At 37.6% G+C, this 17,347-nt stretch overlaps 1 protein-coding gene across 2 annotated transcripts in view; it reads left to right on the forward strand.

Annotated features, from left to right (window-relative positions):
- The first annotated feature begins 200 nt into the window (after window positions 1–200).
- The window catches only part of LOC107697539 (uncharacterized), a 34,836-nt gene continuing 17,689 nt past the window's right edge, over window positions 201–17,347 (forward strand). The window contains exons 1-3 of one of the 2 annotated variants that reach the window (XM_016498336.1): window positions 201–310; window positions 574–793; window positions 16,780–16,861. In XM_016498336.1, the coding sequence (XP_016353822.1) occupies window positions 725–793; window positions 16,780–16,861 (151 nt within the window). In that variant the 5' untranslated portion in view covers window positions 201–310; window positions 574–724. Of the gene's footprint in view, window positions 794–16,779; window positions 16,862–17,347 lie in introns of both variants that reach the window. The other variant, XM_016498335.1, reaches the window with a different exon arrangement.

Consider the following 17,347-nt stretch of genomic DNA (forward strand, 5'->3'; position numbering starts at 1 on the left):
TCTTCTTGTGCTTAAGAAACAGGTCACACTTGATCTCAGAGACCCTGCAAAAACTCTTCATACCCCTTTAAGATGTTACTGTCCCGCCTCCTGTTAGAACGCAATGGCATCATCGGTGTAAGCAACCAATGGGAGACCACGACGAGCATGAGCTAGAGAGAGTAGTGTGTGTAGAGCGCATACGTATGTGTGTATGTGTGAGTGTGTGTATGTATGGGTGTGATTGAGATTCTATAGAGACTTTTTATTTATTTATATATATTTTTTTAATTATACACACTTCAGCTTCATTGTCCATCTGGCGTTTGGAGTAAGATTAACATTGGTTTCACCCATCTGGATTTTAAAAACGTTTATGAGGAAGAATGTCAATGTCGCTGATCATTTCAACACAATACAGGAATTAAATAGTTATATTTGATTAAACTACATTCATCAGAGTAATGGTCGTTTAGACCAAGTTATGAGACTGTCGTAAATGAACTTTAAACAGATCTGTGCCCTTCTGCACGGAGAGCTGCTGCTGTTGTTTTGGCACTGGGAACTCATGATCGTTGTTTGTTTGCGTTTCAGCATGAGTTTGTTTGCATGGAGCTGAACATCTCCGAATAGACTCATTGACTGTTCTTAGAAAGAGGTGATCAGTCCAGACCTTATGTATCGGATATGAATCTGTAATTTGAAGAAGTGGTCTTAAACAAAGCTGAGAACAATCAAAGACAGAATGCTGAAGACCCTTACTAAAAAACTTAGAAGACACTCTCTAAATGAGATCCATCCTTTTCAACTAAAGGTAAGTCAGTAATTATATCACATAAAATATGTATGTATTAAATTAATTGAACGAAATTATGTAAGGCTAAATACCCTTGCAGGCCAAGATGCACTAAGTATACAGAACTATGTCATGTTCAGATAGGTGTATTTAAAGTAAACAAATCAAAACAAAAAAGGCCATACTTTACAATGCAATGTTAATATTGCATAAATAAGTACTGAATAGGCTACTAATGAAATAATGAACTGATTGTAATCACACATTCTTACGTTGCTAATAATTTATAGTAACATACGGTATTTTACAGTATGTAATAATATCTACACTGTAATGTAAAGTGTTACCATGAAGCACTTTGTCTTATGACTGCTGTATTGTCCCACACTGGAATACAGAAGCTTTCTATTTACATTGTTCATGACTCAGTGTACTACACTGTTTGTTTAAGCTCAAGGTAGATTTGTTACATGGAATAGTGATCTCTTTCTCTCTCTCTCTCTCTCTCTCTCTCTCTCTCTCTCTCTCTCTCTCTCACACACACACACACACACACTTACTTAGGAAGTGCACAAACAACATGAAAAGATCAGTGACTATCCAAAAACTATATGTAAATTAAAAACCTTTATTCGAAGGAATAAACCAAAGAAACCAGATGACCTTGTGAGTTAAAAGTTTTAGCAGGAGAAAGCATGATGGCATCTAGCTTACACCATCTTGAAGAACCACCTTAAAGTAATACAACACCTTTCTGGAATCCATAAATACTTGACATTCTGAACCCAATGCTGGTTCTCTGTTAATGCCATGATGTTATAAAGTCATAAATTGCTCATAAATGTGCCATGAAAACCTTTCATAGGGGCATTTGTCAGTATGCTTCTTGTTTGAGCACATGGTGTGAAGTTCCACAAAGATATAGTCTAAATTTTGTATGAGCTTAAGCTCCTTGGTCCATTCCATTCATTTGCATGGTAGTTTTCACATTTTCCCTATTACACTTTTAGTTAATTGATCTGTCCAACTGCTTGTTCCATTTTCATTATTTGTCATGAGAGATGTACCCTACAGCCATGTTTGAGCTCTTTCTTGGTGGAGGAGTTGTTATCTCTTCAAAGGGAGGTAACGTGGCAATAGCAGGATGGAACTCTACTTTAAATCTGATGTGTAATGAATGAAATCGGAGAGGTCACTATAAAGATGTGACCGTCCTGTCGTGGTTATGAGGATTATATATATAATGTACAGTAGTAGACATGCCGTTCCAAATCAAAGACTTTCTTTCTGAGTAAATGGTCCCAGAATTTTCACTTTTGTGTCAACTATTCCTTTTACATATGCTCCTGCGGTGTTATTGTGAAAGATTAGTTAGTCTAGGTTATTCCAGAGACAAAAATAAATAGTTGTGCCTCTGAAATGACTTTCCTTTTGGCTCATGTCAAATAGGCCACATGGGCTTGTTATTGAGAAAGAGCTGTTTAGGTGTAGTTTTATTCTACTCAATAATATTAATTAAAAACTCACTGAGAAGATACCAAGAGACTAGACATAAAAAGTTCTCAAACCATACTTTGTTCTTAGCTCTGTTGTTTTATTAACAAAACATTTCACCACTCACTGGTGCGTTCAGGTCACGCTCAAAATCGCCATTCCATTTATGGTCTAATACGCAGTTTTGACACAAGATAGCAATTGTGAGTACCGTATTGGCCCGAATATAAGACGACCCTGATTATAAGACGATCTTTTTCCAGATGTACCTTTTGGCAAAAGGCTTTTTAAAAACCAAATCTTGTTTTTTCTCAGTAAAACACATTTTGTCTTCAATTATTTTCATATTGCATATTTTTCATATTTTAATTTTTGTTTTGAAAGTATTCCAAGAAAAAAACATCGTCTTATATTCAGGTCAATACGGTACATTTTCTGTCATATTTTTCTGAATGTAATATGAAGATTTTATAAAGTGATTGTATAAATGTGAAGAGCAGGCATGACAGTATTGTTACAACCATAGTTATCTATTAGTAAAATATGCTTTAAATGACTAAAAATGCATCATTGTTTTCAAATACCTCCATTTTCACAGTCACTACAACATGAAGATGACATTTTCAAATGTATTCACTTGGGTGAGCGCCTTCAAAAAGCTCAGGACAAAAATGCCATCTCAGTGGAAGGAAGGCTAAAAAGTAAAGAAAAATGGGCATTTTCCTTAATTGACTGCATTTTGGTGTGTAAATCCCACCTTTCATGATCAAATTGGTTTCTAATAGATAAAACAAGTCCCGTCATCAGGGCCGTGCACAGACCTTTTGAGGGGCATGTGCTGAAACTGAAAAAGGGCAAGATATAAAAAAAAAAAACACCATCACCAAAAAAAGGGCACTTCGGAGTGTAAGGGCAAAAAGGGCATGTGCTCTGCACAGGTAGGGCTCAACCTGTGCACGTGCCTGCCCGTCTTGCATCGTTCCTCATTGAATATCTTGGCATATCATGGAAGTAAAACTAGTTGTGAATTCCATTTCATGTTGATTTTAAGTTTGTTATAAGAATTTATTTGTACTAGACTGGGATTCGTATTAGGGGTGTACAATTATTGACACAAAATTATATCTCAATATTTACTGGGACTTTTTTGATAACGATAATTAACTGATATTTTGATTAACTGGTATATAGTGTCTAAGTGTAACTCACTCAATATTAACTTCTTGTTTGTTGAACTGTTGTATAAAATATCACATTTGCGATCACACTCACACGCTAATATTTAGGAAAACGGCTCTTGCTTGTGTGATATTACTTAACTATATAAATATAATAAACAAAAACCCATACAGGGATAGTTTTTGCTTTCATAACTTGAATTATAGGGGCATTTTAACTGTATTCTAATATGCTTCTTCAAGCAGTGAATGCTTTTGGACTGGCAAGACGTGTTTTTGTTTGTTTTTTGCAATGCAAAGTAAGAGACATACTTGAAAATGTCAGCTCGCATATCGTTAAAACAACAATTACGATATTATCATAGACGATAAATATCGCACACCCCTAATTCATAGCTGAAAGACAGTATGAATGGCAAAGCTTGTCTTTGTTTTCTGTACCACTCTATGACCAACGTCGAGACCAAAAGTTTAAATACCTGGCTGATTCTCAAGCTTTAGCCTCATTTGAGATACAACTAAAACTTTTTTACAAGGCCTCAACATGTTAAAGGAAGATGGAAAGATGTTTTGAGTAGACGTTTTTGACTACTCAGTGCCAAAGGCTGTTATTCCTGTACCAGTGGACACATGTCCTGATCTCAGCTTGACCCTGTGGCTTACACTAATAAATACAATTACGGTGGTTGGACTGTGGCCTTCTGCCAGTAACGTCTTTGGCACTGCTGGGTTGCTGACGGAAGCTGTGTGTGTATAAGTGTCTGTATCTGTCATGTTTGAGTAGATCTAGTAGACCACTGAGAAGCTTTGGAGGAAATTTAAGGATCTTCTTGGCAGTATTTCCAGGATACAAGCCAGAAGAACAAATCATAAGTAAAGGCCTTTTCACAAGAATTATCCTCTGAATGTCATGTTATGCTTTCAGTACTTGCACTTTGAGCATAGTGTTGGAACTTTTGACCTGCATACAATTCTCTGTCAGCTGAGTTTAACACATTGGGGAATGTTGTCACAAGTCATTTGGAAGGGCCTTATTAAATGAAAAATACAGAAGTAGAATTCAAATGTAAGTTAGGACACAGTACCAGTGAACCAACACTGTACAAGGAGGACATAAACTGATCTATACTAACCCAGAAGCTAGAGTCGCCCAGAAGACTCCTTCATGCATGAACAGACGCACAGAGCTGCAGTCATGGCCCCCGAGGGCTGGTGTGTTGTTTTGAGTCTTGAGTCTTCCTGTGTTTGAGTGTGTCCTGTGTCATAGCCTTTCACTTGATCCCCTTTTGATTGGTTTGTTCTTGTCCACTTGTGTAAAAATTGAAAAACACAGCTGCGAGTGTGGCCGTTTTTTTTTTCTTTTTTCTTTCCCGTGTGATCGTAAATTGACCACAGAGGACTAGGCCTAAACACTCCCATGTTTAGCAGACTGCTTCATGTTACAAAAGTGCCTTAAGTCTTACAAGACTCTTGGAAAGTACAGCGCTTTATCAGATTCATTTTGTCATCCATTTGCAATCTACAAAACATTAGATTGCCGACCTACATAGACTTTGTTTTATGTTTACACACAAGCCAAAAAGGTCATTGACTTTATGCCAGTTGTGCAGGCTTAATGTAAGATGTCATGAGAATATATGTAAGGACAATTGGCTGGATTCACACTCTCACCTAAATACTACTGCCAAACCACAAACAGTTCGTCAAATGTTTGCGTTTCTATAAGCCAGGAGGGAAAAGACTGGAAATTCTAGTCCAATGTCATTTACATGTTGGCCAAGCACTCAATCTAGCAGCCAGGCTAAAGAAAGTTGGATACTTGTAATGGTTTTAGTCAGAATGAGAGGAAAAAAGAAGGAATTGGCAATACTAACAAGTAAATGTGACGTTATGGATTTGTACCACATTTATGCTGTAATAGCATTTTTTAGCTTCCTGCTCGAGTAATTTCCACTTACTCAGTAGTATGTAGTATGGTTAGCCAAAGGCAGAAATGCTAATGTACTTGGGCTGCAGTAGATTTTTTATAGGCCTTTGACATAATTGGCAGCTTATGTCTGCTATTTAAGCATGCATGTCATTGTAATTAAAAATAAAAAAAACATCAGATATTTTCATCAAGCAAATGTGTTATTGCCTCACCAGTCACCAATAATTCCTGCTGTTAGTTTTCTTATTTCAACATTGATAGTTCTGCTATTGCACTGGGTGGAAATGTGAAACATGCAGGGTTGTGGCTGGTAGTGATTAGGCACTTTCTGCTGGACATTGTTAGCAAATTGGTTGGAATTCAGCTGTGGTTGGTCACAAGTATTATCGGGGAATTCTGAGACTTGTGAAACCCTCAGTGTTATAGCAGAAAGCACATGAAACGTACAAAAAGCTGTTTGTTACTTGTTTTTAAGGTTGTGGTTGAAAATTAAACATTGTGAGAAGATCTGTTAAAGTGGTCACCCAAAAATGAAAATTGTCATCATATACTCACCCTCATGTCATTCAAAATAAAAGTTTATGGCTTTCCTTCTTCTGCGGAACATAGAAGATATATTGAGAAATGTCTGTCCGTACATTGAGAGTCAGTGGGCTCCAATATTGTTTGGTTCACATGCATTCTTCAAAATATTTAATCTTTGGAACAACATAAGGTGGGTAAATGCTCATTTTAAATTTTTGGGTCAACAAACCCTTTGCGTTTGGCTGATGTAATAAAAAGTTATGTTTCCAATAGCTACTTGTCAGTGTTGTGAGGACAAGCAGACATGTTTTATATGAAATCGAAAGAAAGGCCTGCACTGAGCTCTAAATAGGCATTTTTTGTTCTAAATTAAGTTAACTCAAAAATAGACATTAGCATAATGCACTGAAAATATGTCAAAGGTGCATGTTTTTTTTTTATTTTTTTTTTACGTATATTGCCCACAACCCCTTGCACAATTAAAGAGAAGTTTGTGACAGTTTTAAGAAAAATTATCATGAAGTTACGTTATTGTACTGCAATGAAATGTATCTGATTCTGTGTTGCATTATGAGACTCTGGTATGTCTGCATGCATAAGTGTTTCATTTTAAAGAGTATGGAAGAAGCGGAGTGGTGTGTTACAGTGGTTACATTTGCTGTCTGTTGAACACTCATGATCTACACGCGCAGAAGTGCGCACAAACACACCGACTGTGATTACAGGACTAATCACCATCCTAAACTGTTTAGCAGATGGCGTAGCTAGAACACGCATGTTGACGCCCAGTATGCAGCTCTCACCTACCGCCCACTACACAGCATACTGCTTTGACATCACAGACATCATTAAAACACTTAGGGGGACTCTCTCTGAGGACTGTTGAGGAAAACGGGACAGGACTTTTTTTATTCCATTAATTTAGCCATCGACATTAGGAGGTTTTCTTGGTTTTAACTTTTTTTGGTGCATTGTGAGAGAATTGGGGCACCGTTCCAAATGGTGCACTTGATATAACCTTGTGGAGCCCAAGAGGCCGTAGGGTGTCCCATTTGTCATTTGATTATTCAGAAGGGTGATCAGAAAGCACCATCTTTTATGCTGGCTGGCAAGCACTGTTGCAGACTTCATGGTGGACTACCACCCAACAGTGTAGTCTGCAAAGGGCAATTTAGGACAAGTTCTGGGTTGTGGACCCTACTTACTTACTACACTACTTATTATGTCATTCAATGTAACATTTGCATATTCTGGGTGAAATATAATTTAAACTCTATCTGAGACATCTCTGGTCTGCTGCTGATTACCATAGAAAATACCTTGTTTATAAAGATAAAAAAAAAAGTTTATAAAGATTAATACAAATTGTGTATACAGCAATGCACTTGGAATGGAAGCAGGCAAATACATGGGGGATTTATAAACAGAAATGTGAAGCTTGTATTTTTGCTGACACTGATTAATTCTTTGGTTAAGACAGTTGAGCTATTAAGTTATTTAGTTGATTTTGGAGCAATTTCTGGTTATGCATTAATAGTTTTGTTACATCACTTCCTGGTGTCCTTGCCAGGATATCAATGAACAGTAAACACTCCCATTTCCTGCCATTGGTCAACAAATGAATAGTCCCACCCCAAATTCACTCCATTACTTGAGCCAATATTGTTGAGATTGTACAGATTTATAAAATGTAAAATAAGTAAGAACTGCCATTAGGTTTCAACTACCACACGTTTTTTAGGGTACTGGTCTACATATGGTTTACTTGTAGTTGTCTGTGCATTTTAAGATGTGATGGGTGAAAGTATTTTATAAATTACATGTTTCACCTTTAGCAACTGTAATAAAAGTCAGCAGTAACCAATCAGATCACCTCTCGTTACGGGCCACTGCAAAATTAGGACCTATTGACGTGTTCCAGGACATATGATGCATAGAATTTAGAGCATTGTTACATTATTTCGCTGGTATGTGTGTTGTTTAGTCTGTTTTAAGACATGGGTGTGCTCATAATGACGTTAAGACTGTCATGTGATTGACCTTTGAGCATTATCACACTAACAACTCTTTTGTGTGCCAACAGTTCTGAGCTGATATCATATTCACACACACCCTCTCCAAAGCTTGTAATCCATGGCTGTCATCACTGACCCTAATCTACCCCACACATTCAAATGAGAATAGCCAATGCTAATCCAGAAGGCCATGATAGCAGTGGCACCTCCCTGCCTCTCTCATTCCCAGACTGCTTTGCGGGATGGTACTGTAGACCCTGAGGCTACGGGCAGCTTATTATGTTACATATGCAAACACATCGACAGCCCTACAATTTATGAGCTCAAACAGTGCCAGAGGATACAGAGAGTAAACCATAAACTATGCAAACAGCTCTGACTGCAAGAGCTGTGCATTGTGGTCTGCATCAAAGCCTCATGCAAATGCTGTTTTGTTGCATATGTTAATGCAAAAGGGTTGTGCTAGTTTATGCTGTAGGACATATCTGGGATCGATTTTAAACCAGATACTCCCGCCTACCAGGGATAGCATAAAACACTTTTTATGTTAAATCATGCAGTTTTAAATCATATCTTTACAACGAGGGATTATTGAATTCAAATCTAAGGAACATTTTCCTCAAGGGAAATTTCCATCCTAAATTCATTACAATGAATGATGTTAATGTTTCTTAGAAAAGTCTTTTTTTTTATGTTTATTATTAGAATAGAGTTGATTATCACTAACAAATGTACTGAAAAGCTGTTTTTTTTTAGACATGGTACCTAGGGTTGCAAAGGGGTGGAAAATTTCCCGTTAATTTCCGGAAACTTTCCAAAAATCCCTGTAATATTCCAAAAAATCCTGGAAAGCTTCCAAAATTTCTGGAATATTTCCGAAATTAACTGGAAATTTTCCACCTTTTTGCAACCCTACAGGTACCATGGTAATGCCATTCTATTCTCTGAAGTATTTCTTAGTGTCATGTAAATTCCATGAATACACATGAATTTTGTAATCACCATGAATTCCATTTAAAACTGTAACTGTACTGGAAATTTTCCACCTTTTTGCAACCCCAATGGTACCATGGTAATGCCATTCTATTCTCTGAAGTATTTCTTAGTGTCATGTAAATTCCATGAATACACATGAATTTTGTAATCACCATGAATTCCATTTAAAACTGTAACTGTTCTATGGCATCGCCAATGGCACATTTGTTTTGAAAGACAGTTTCGCTTCTTATTTTATTAAAGCATTTTAATGAATGAGACGCATTCATTGAAACCTACTTCTTTTGGAACCACGATTCAAAAAGTAAATAGGTATTTAAAAACACACTCTGGTAATATACATTAATGTGGTAATTATTCAGCACCATGAATTAAATACCATGGTATGACCTTCTGATACCATGATGTATCACCATGGCACTGTCATACTTTTTAGATGATGATTTGAAGTATACTGTAATTATGCACTTTTTTCAAATTGTACTTTGTGTTGATGAAAATTATGTATTCCCATAGATGAAGGAAAGGCGTAATCCATGTGTAAGCAAATCAGTTCAGGTCCACTGCAAATGCAAATACATACGCAAATGCAGAGGGAATGGGCTGGGCTGTAAACCACCAACCGTGTGATTCACACCTACATGAGTACAGCTCCCCTGCAGTAAGACATGCATTTATGTTAATAAACAGTGCTGTCTATGTTGGTTTGATTTAATATTATACTTCTGCTTCGACATGTACATAAGAAAAAACTGCTACTAATGGGTGCTTACTGACCTCATGCACACTCCAAAAAAAGGGGCCCCGCACAGTAGTGCTCGTATGATATACAGTTATTAAGAAAATTATTCAAGCGCAGCTAGGGCTGCACGATTAATCGAATGTGATGGTCATGCACATTTTGATAGTAATGCCGGTTCTGTAATCAGCAGGAAATCATCATCACGTGCTTTCAGATGGAGCAGAATTTACTACACATAGCCGTAGTTCACTGACAAGTTACGCAAAAAAAATCGCAGACAATTTTATTGCGCGATTCTGAAATCGAAGAAATCGTTCGCGATAATGACAGCTGTTTGCATAGCTTCTCAGTGAACTACGGCTCTGTGAAGTAAATGCTGCTCCATCTGAAAGCATGTGAAAATACCACATTTAATAACATATTTTTACTCCAAACTCACTTCATAATATCAGTCGAGTGTTTGAAATAAATCCTTCTGTGAGATGATGTGGCTTCTTACACAGAATAAGGCACGCAACATATTTCATAGTATTTAAGCAGTGATAAAGGCATTGCATTATAAATATACTTTATTTTAATGAAAATTATAATAATAAGAACTATAAACCGTATATTGCCGTAGTCGTGTGTTTATTAGTCACGTTGAATCAATGAAAGCAGTCGAATCTTCTGTTTCTTCAGCTGCAGCGATGCGTATTTGGAGTTTCAGCGCGAGAGCGCCCTCTGGCCTTTGGATGGAGATTTACTGCTGATCACAGAACCGCGATCTCGATTCCATTTCGATTTATCGTGCAGCCCTAAGCGCAGCCATATTCCTGTGTTGTTCACCTGCCCTACTAACTTTGAATGTCAGTTATTCAGATAAATAACCAGTCACTGGATGAATGTGCTACCTGTTGAATTTTTAAGTTATGCCACTGAGGCAAAGTTAATGACAATAATGAAGAACTGAATAGTCTTTCAGTCCTATTCAACTTTATACTACTAGTATAGTACTTAATTTATAGTTACAGCTCTGAAATCATAAATGTTCAAATTATTACAGCTAATAACACTCGTAACTCATATAACTCGTAACTTCTTTTAAATGTGTAAATATACATGACATCAGTTGGTCTCTAATAATAATGCACCAAGTTACATTTCTTGACTACCATAAACATCCTACTCTTATCCTTCTGTTAGGTTAGAACTTGGTGGAAGAATTTATTGGTGCATCTTGCTTGCCTTTGTACCTGCCACCACCTCTAGCATAGTAAAAACCACAGTAACAATATGTTTGTACTATGGTACTCTTAGGAGTATCTCAGAGTACCATGTAAATTCAGATGGTACATTTAACATGTTAATCACTTAGTACCTCAGTAAAAGTATATGTCAGACCATTACCATGTAAAACCATGTCTGTACCATGGCATTGCCAATGGCACATTTGTTATAAAAGGTAGTTTCTTTATTAAAGAACTGTAATGAATGAGAGACATTCATTGAAACCTACTTCTTTTGTAACTGAAATTCAAAAGCATACTGTGAATAGCTTTTTAAAACATACTCTGGTAGTATGAAGCAATATGCTATCTATCTCATGTATATCTTCAATCTTCATTCTTCAAAGCCAGTGGTATGTGAGCACTGACCTCCTTTGAACTGCATTTTATTTTAAACTAAGAGAAGATACTGCCTAAACAATTATTTGAGGAAAACAGGCTGTACTTTCATTTAGATCCAAAACCATAGTGAATAGCTTGATGGGTAATTTGACCCTGATGCTGATGATTTTGACAATAGCTCTGTTAACATATCTTCACTTAAACACATGCATCCCCTAATCCCTTGTGAAGATGTTGTCATCCCATCTGGGGGCGGTTCCCTGGGAAACAGGCCTCATGCAGTGCTGCAGTATTTAGTTCAGTCACTCAGCTGTGTGTATATGCATGTGTGTTTGTATGTAGCGTTCCATTACCAGCCAAAATAAAATGTAGGATCACTATTTATATTAAAAGACATTACCTTTTGGCCTTGAATCTGCCTCAGACTGAGTATAAACAAAGCCTGTTTTTCTCGTTGTGTACTACTGGAACTGCTTTTTCCCTTTTGAGCTGCTTTTTGTGTCTGCACCCATGAGATCCTATCAGAGCTTTTCAGTGCAGGCAAAGAACCAGAAGTCGACTTAGTATCAGTAATGTTTTCTCTCTCGACATTGAAGCGAGTTGAAACGAGGCTGCATGTATAAGAACGCTCCCAGGATCTATTGATTGGCTGTCACCATTAAGCCAAGGTCACTTGCCAACATCTTGTAGCTCTGATATTGTGTCACCCTCTGCCTACTTCAGTGAGCTATGACAGAAGGAGACCGGTCTGTACAGTAGAGGCACACATATAGGCTATAATTTTCGGTTCCTAGTTATATTTGCCTCATTGGCATGGTAAAACAGCTTACATAATCAAACACTTGGTCATTATCACAAAGTAAACTCCTTGAGAGTGATGCAAGATCACAGTGTCAAGGTTTATTTTTCAATATTGACAGGCTGACTGTACATTTATACCTAAAAGAAGTCTATTTGTACATAATTACATTGAGAAACAGGTTTTCTGATATTGTTTGTTAGCATTTCATGCTTTTTCCAGTTGGTATTTTTTTTCCAGTCATTGCTCTGTTGTTGAGGCGGTACAATCTTGCAGTAGGGGAAGGAATCTGCATTGACATAGGGATATTATATTGATATTTGTATCACGATTCAATAATATTATGCTTTGTAAATGTATCGTCATTACAAAACTTTGATATATTGCGATATTTTACCCAATTGATTCTTATTCATCATTTGGCTTCTGCTTTAAGAATAAGCCATAAGAATAGTTTTAGTTTTGAAAGTAGGCACCTTGGTGTTGGTAAAAAAATAATTTAGGGAATAGCGTACCTTGGTTCAGATCTTTAAAAAAATGAAAACACTTGTCTGCTATGCTGTATGGGTCGTGAACTGTACAGGTAGACCAACAATGTGTCCTTTTTTTTTTTTTTTTGTGGTCGAATAGAAATAATCAGTGTACACTGAGTAACCTATATTTTGCCTTTTCACAGACTTGTTGTGAGAATGGTTGTCAGTTACATTTTTCCCACGAAAATAGCGATAGAGATACCTTACCTTTAGACACAGTATCTTGAGAAAAAAATAACTGACAATAAATTATTAAATTTTTTATTTGTTGAATATCTGTCCAGTTACTTTATTAAAGGACTGCACTTAGCAACCATATATTGCAAAGAAACATGTTTAAGCAGTTGTCATTACAGTAAATCAGCCTAGTTATGGGTTTCCTGAACTAACCCACTAACTAATCAATTTTGGAAATACATTGCCTACTGCAGAGGAATATTGTACCGTCTCCCCGCTCAGTGTGTTTTCTTCTCTAGTGGGATTGACTTGTGTATTCTGTACACAAATGGAACAATAAGGGCATTCACTCTGTATTTATTTGTATGGTTATCACCTCTGAAACGTACACTCTCGAATACATTAATGGGCAGTAGTTTCTAAGTATGTGATACTAAATGAAATCCTAGTGTATAGCTTCTTACAACTGAAGACACTGTCTGGCAGAGGTTTTGGTGGTGAGGAATGGTCATTTGTGGTGACTGAGATTCGAGACTGGATTTCAGTGAGTGGAAATGGCTCTTCTGGGGGCCCTGAGCTGCCATGAGATCCTAGTGCATCATGCATGTGAGAAAGAGTGACACATTTGAGTCATTCAGTTTCTCTCACTGTTTACTTAGCGAAAGGCGAAAGAGATGAGAAGAGAAGTGGTGTGTGTGTGTGTGTACTTGAGAACAGATGGCAGCTGGTTAGCTGGGCTTGGACAAGGTAATTACCGTGCACTGTGTTACTTAACTCTTTACTGGTGCAATCTGTTGGGTTTTCTCTCTGTTCCATTCCCTCATTCGCTGCGAGACATTAAATCAGTTTTGCTCTTAAAATAATCTTGTCTAAATGAACTTACACTGGGACGCAGCTAAGCTTTCAGAGCAATTGATGTGGTGGTATTGGTTGTGCCTCTTGTTTTTACTTCTCTTAACCTCATGCTTTGTTTCTTCTTTTCGCACTTTCGGATCTTTACTCAAACAAGGCAAATCAAAAAGGAAATGCACATGCTGAAGTTTAAATTGAAATACATTTCGTTTGGCAAGTGAGCACCTTTTCCATTTTATCTAATCACACCTTCTCTTCTACACCTCATCTCAGTTGAGGTGTAGATCTGTGAATCATCAGTGCTGATTTCTAAGGCAGGCATCACTGTAAATATTGCTCATACTGGGTATTAAACTTTGATGTATCACACATTATTTGTCCTATGTGTGGCATGATTCATGTAGATCAGGGATCTCCAACCTTTTTTACACCACGGACCGGTTATATTTTGAAAATATTTTGACATAATTTTATGTGTATGTATCTCAAATGCAAGGAGACGTGAAAGAGGAATCAACTCGGTATTTGCACTCTGTCTGAAACACGTCTCTGTGCATGTGTGCACTTTGGGTGTGTGTGGCTGCTGTGCACACCGAAAACAGCACGCGAGTAACGAATCGAGTTCTCTTTCGCTTCTTTTTGTGGTTTAAAATAGCTTGAACTTGTAAATTGGCAAATAGGCATGTGACGGTATCAAAATTTCATGTTGCGATTAATTACTAATGCTTTTATCATGGTATACGGTATTATCACGATATTGAAATTTAGTTGCAAAAAAGTGTTGTCATAATAAAGTAAATACAATAAAGCAATACAGAAAAATGTTTAAAGTTAAAAGTTTTACACAGATTAAAGTGCAAAAGAATTATAAAGACCAATAGGTATCACTGTACAATAAGATCTCATTAGTTAACCTTAGTTAATGCACTAACATTAACAATGAGCAATAGCAGTTTTGAAAAAATACAGTTATTATTCTTTGTTAAAAAATACAGTTCATGTTAGCTCGAGTTCATTAAATGTTAGCTCGAGTTCATAAAATGACTGAACAATAAAGAATCAAATCATTTTCAAACAATAAATAGGGCATGTTGTAGTCCAGATTAAAATATAAAAAAGTAAATAGCCTATTAAGTCTAAATATTTAAGTATTTGGAGCTGTGATGAGCACCATAGCAAATACACAAATCTGAATGGCTGTTTAAATCATTTAAATAGGTTTCATAAAGTAGCACTGCGCAGCTGCCTTGTTTCCGGGGTTTCCGGGGAAATGGCTGCATTTCTGCTGTTCAGCACCACCTGCTGTCAGAGAGTGAATGTGCACTTTCATTCAGCGCCTCACGTGCTTCTCATCCGTGCTTGTTAACATGAGAGTGCGCAGCGATGTTGTACATTGTGACCAGTTGATGGGAAAAGTATTCTTAAAATAGTCCACCCCATCGACCAAGCGGCAACCTTCCGGTCTCTCTCTTGAAACCAACACGGAAGTGACTTAGGCCCAATCCCAATTCTATTTTATACCCCTTCCCCTTCCCCTTCCCCTCCGCCTACCCCTTCCCCTTGTCCCTTGAAACATGTCTATGGTGGTTATCGCCCTGATCAGACATGAAAATATGTTGTGGCACTATCGTGCAGTCTATAATGATATGACGTTAGTTAGCAAATATTAGCGATTTTTTGCAAACATTTCTTTGAGTAACATGACCGTAAATATGAACTCACGATTGAATGTAACATAAAACAAATTATTACTTTTCGTTAAAATCTTTATTAATGCCAAAAATGGTTACATTTATGTGCCTTTTTGTTCGCTCGGGCAGCCATGTTGCCGCTGAAGCCGGTTTACGCTGAGATAATTCATACCCCTTCGTTTGAAGTGTGGTCCCGAAAAATCTTCGTTTGAAGGGCTATCTAGCCCTTCCCCTAACCCTACCCCTCCAACCAAAAGAGAATCGAGACGCCCCTACCCCTTCACGTGAACGCGCGAAATGGAGGGGTACGGGAAAGGGGAAGGGCTAAGGGGTAGAATTGGGATTGGGCCTTAAACTGCAATTCATTGACTGGCCGCTAGAGACTGGCTCCAAAAGGGAGTCAATCCCATAGACTCTCCATGTTAAAATACCCAACTTTACAGCAGAAAAAAATATGTTTACAGCCTGGTACAAAAAGTGGTTTTGGTCTATATAGCTAATTTTGCCCTTCATGACAACTGTGAGGGGGGTGAATTTTTTTATAACTCATCCATTTAAATTATATTAAGCCTTAAAGTTCTGCATAATTAAGGGCATGGCCACTTGAGTGACAGGTGGATTGCCGCTGCTGTCACCACCGTCGAGCTAGGTGGGCGTGGTTTCAGCAACCAGCTCCACCCACATCCCGCCTCTTTGCACATTTTCGATTATCCGAGATTGACACGCTGCCAAGATGGCGACGGCCCGCTCCGCCCACTTTAGGCTGCAAAAATGCAGAAACCTTCAGAAACCTACGGGTGATGTCACGGACATTACGTCCATGTTTTTTTTACAGTCTATGGTCTTGACCCGGTGGTTGGGGACCTCCGTAGATTATTGAGGTGTTCTATTACCATCATATTTTAGATTTTCTGCACGCAGATGACAAAACAAAAATATCCCATAGACTTGCATATATAGGGAACAGATTCTCATGATAGTTTGGGGGTGGGCTTTTATGTCTTGGGCCACTGAACATGCAACCAAAGCATAACATGCTAAAAACACTTGGCAAACACATAGCATCGCTTTGGCAGCCAACCACATCACCCTTGCATATTGAAGCCATCTTTTGCATGGGTAATCATTACGTACATTTTCTTTCGAAACTGCAAGAAGTTTCTGAGTAAATGGATAATCCCTATGTTTATCTTGGACTGTTTGCAAGAAACATTCAGCACTTACCGCATATGTTTGTCTCACCCTTTGTAATATTAGAAGGTTTCCTAAGAAGCTGCCCAAGTGTTAGTCATTGGTCTTGTTGTGATAGCAAATGATAAGCAATACTACTAGACTGGAATACAGATGCATGAAAAACACTTTCCATTCGCTTGTGTGAGCTGTGGGATGTGACAGTATGAATATTCTTGTTTGTATCATGGTGATTCAGGTTTGTCTGACCTTTGCTTTGCTTTTGAAACAGATTTCCTACCATGGCAGTGAGGAAGGAGGGGAGAGTGAAGACTCAGAAGGTGAAAACCAAGAGCTGGCACAGATAGACAGAGGTGTGTGTGTGTGTGTGTGTGTGTGTGTGTGTGTGTGTGTTCTGCTACATGTGTTCTGCTACATGTATATGTCTATAGCATACAGGGCTTCAACAACTAATTGATCAAATTTAAAATGTTACATTGATAATACATAGAATAACACATTTACATAAGTTACTGTTATGTTTCTGAAAGCAAGTTATTGAAATGTTGTCATCATTAAAGTGATACTCCACCCAAAAATGAAAATTCTCATGATTTTCTCACCCACATGCCGTCCCAGATGTATATGGCTTTTTTTTTTCTTCAGTCGAACACATAATGAGATTTTTAGTAAAATAATTCACCTTTTTGAGTCCATGTAATACAAGTGGAGGGGTCCCTCAAAATTGACGCTTCAAAAACTATGCAAAATGAGCATGACAGTATTCCATACAACCACAGTTGAGGTTGATGAATCAGTGTCTTCAGAGGTGAAACGATAGCTGTGTGTGTGTGTGTGTG

Source organism: Sinocyclocheilus anshuiensis, unplaced genomic scaffold (assembly GCF_001515605.1).
Source record: "Sinocyclocheilus anshuiensis isolate Anshui unplaced genomic scaffold, SAMN03320099.WGS_v1.1 scaffold1534, whole genome shotgun sequence".
In the NCBI taxonomy this organism is placed as follows: domain Eukaryota; kingdom Metazoa; phylum Chordata; class Actinopteri; order Cypriniformes; family Cyprinidae; genus Sinocyclocheilus; species Sinocyclocheilus anshuiensis.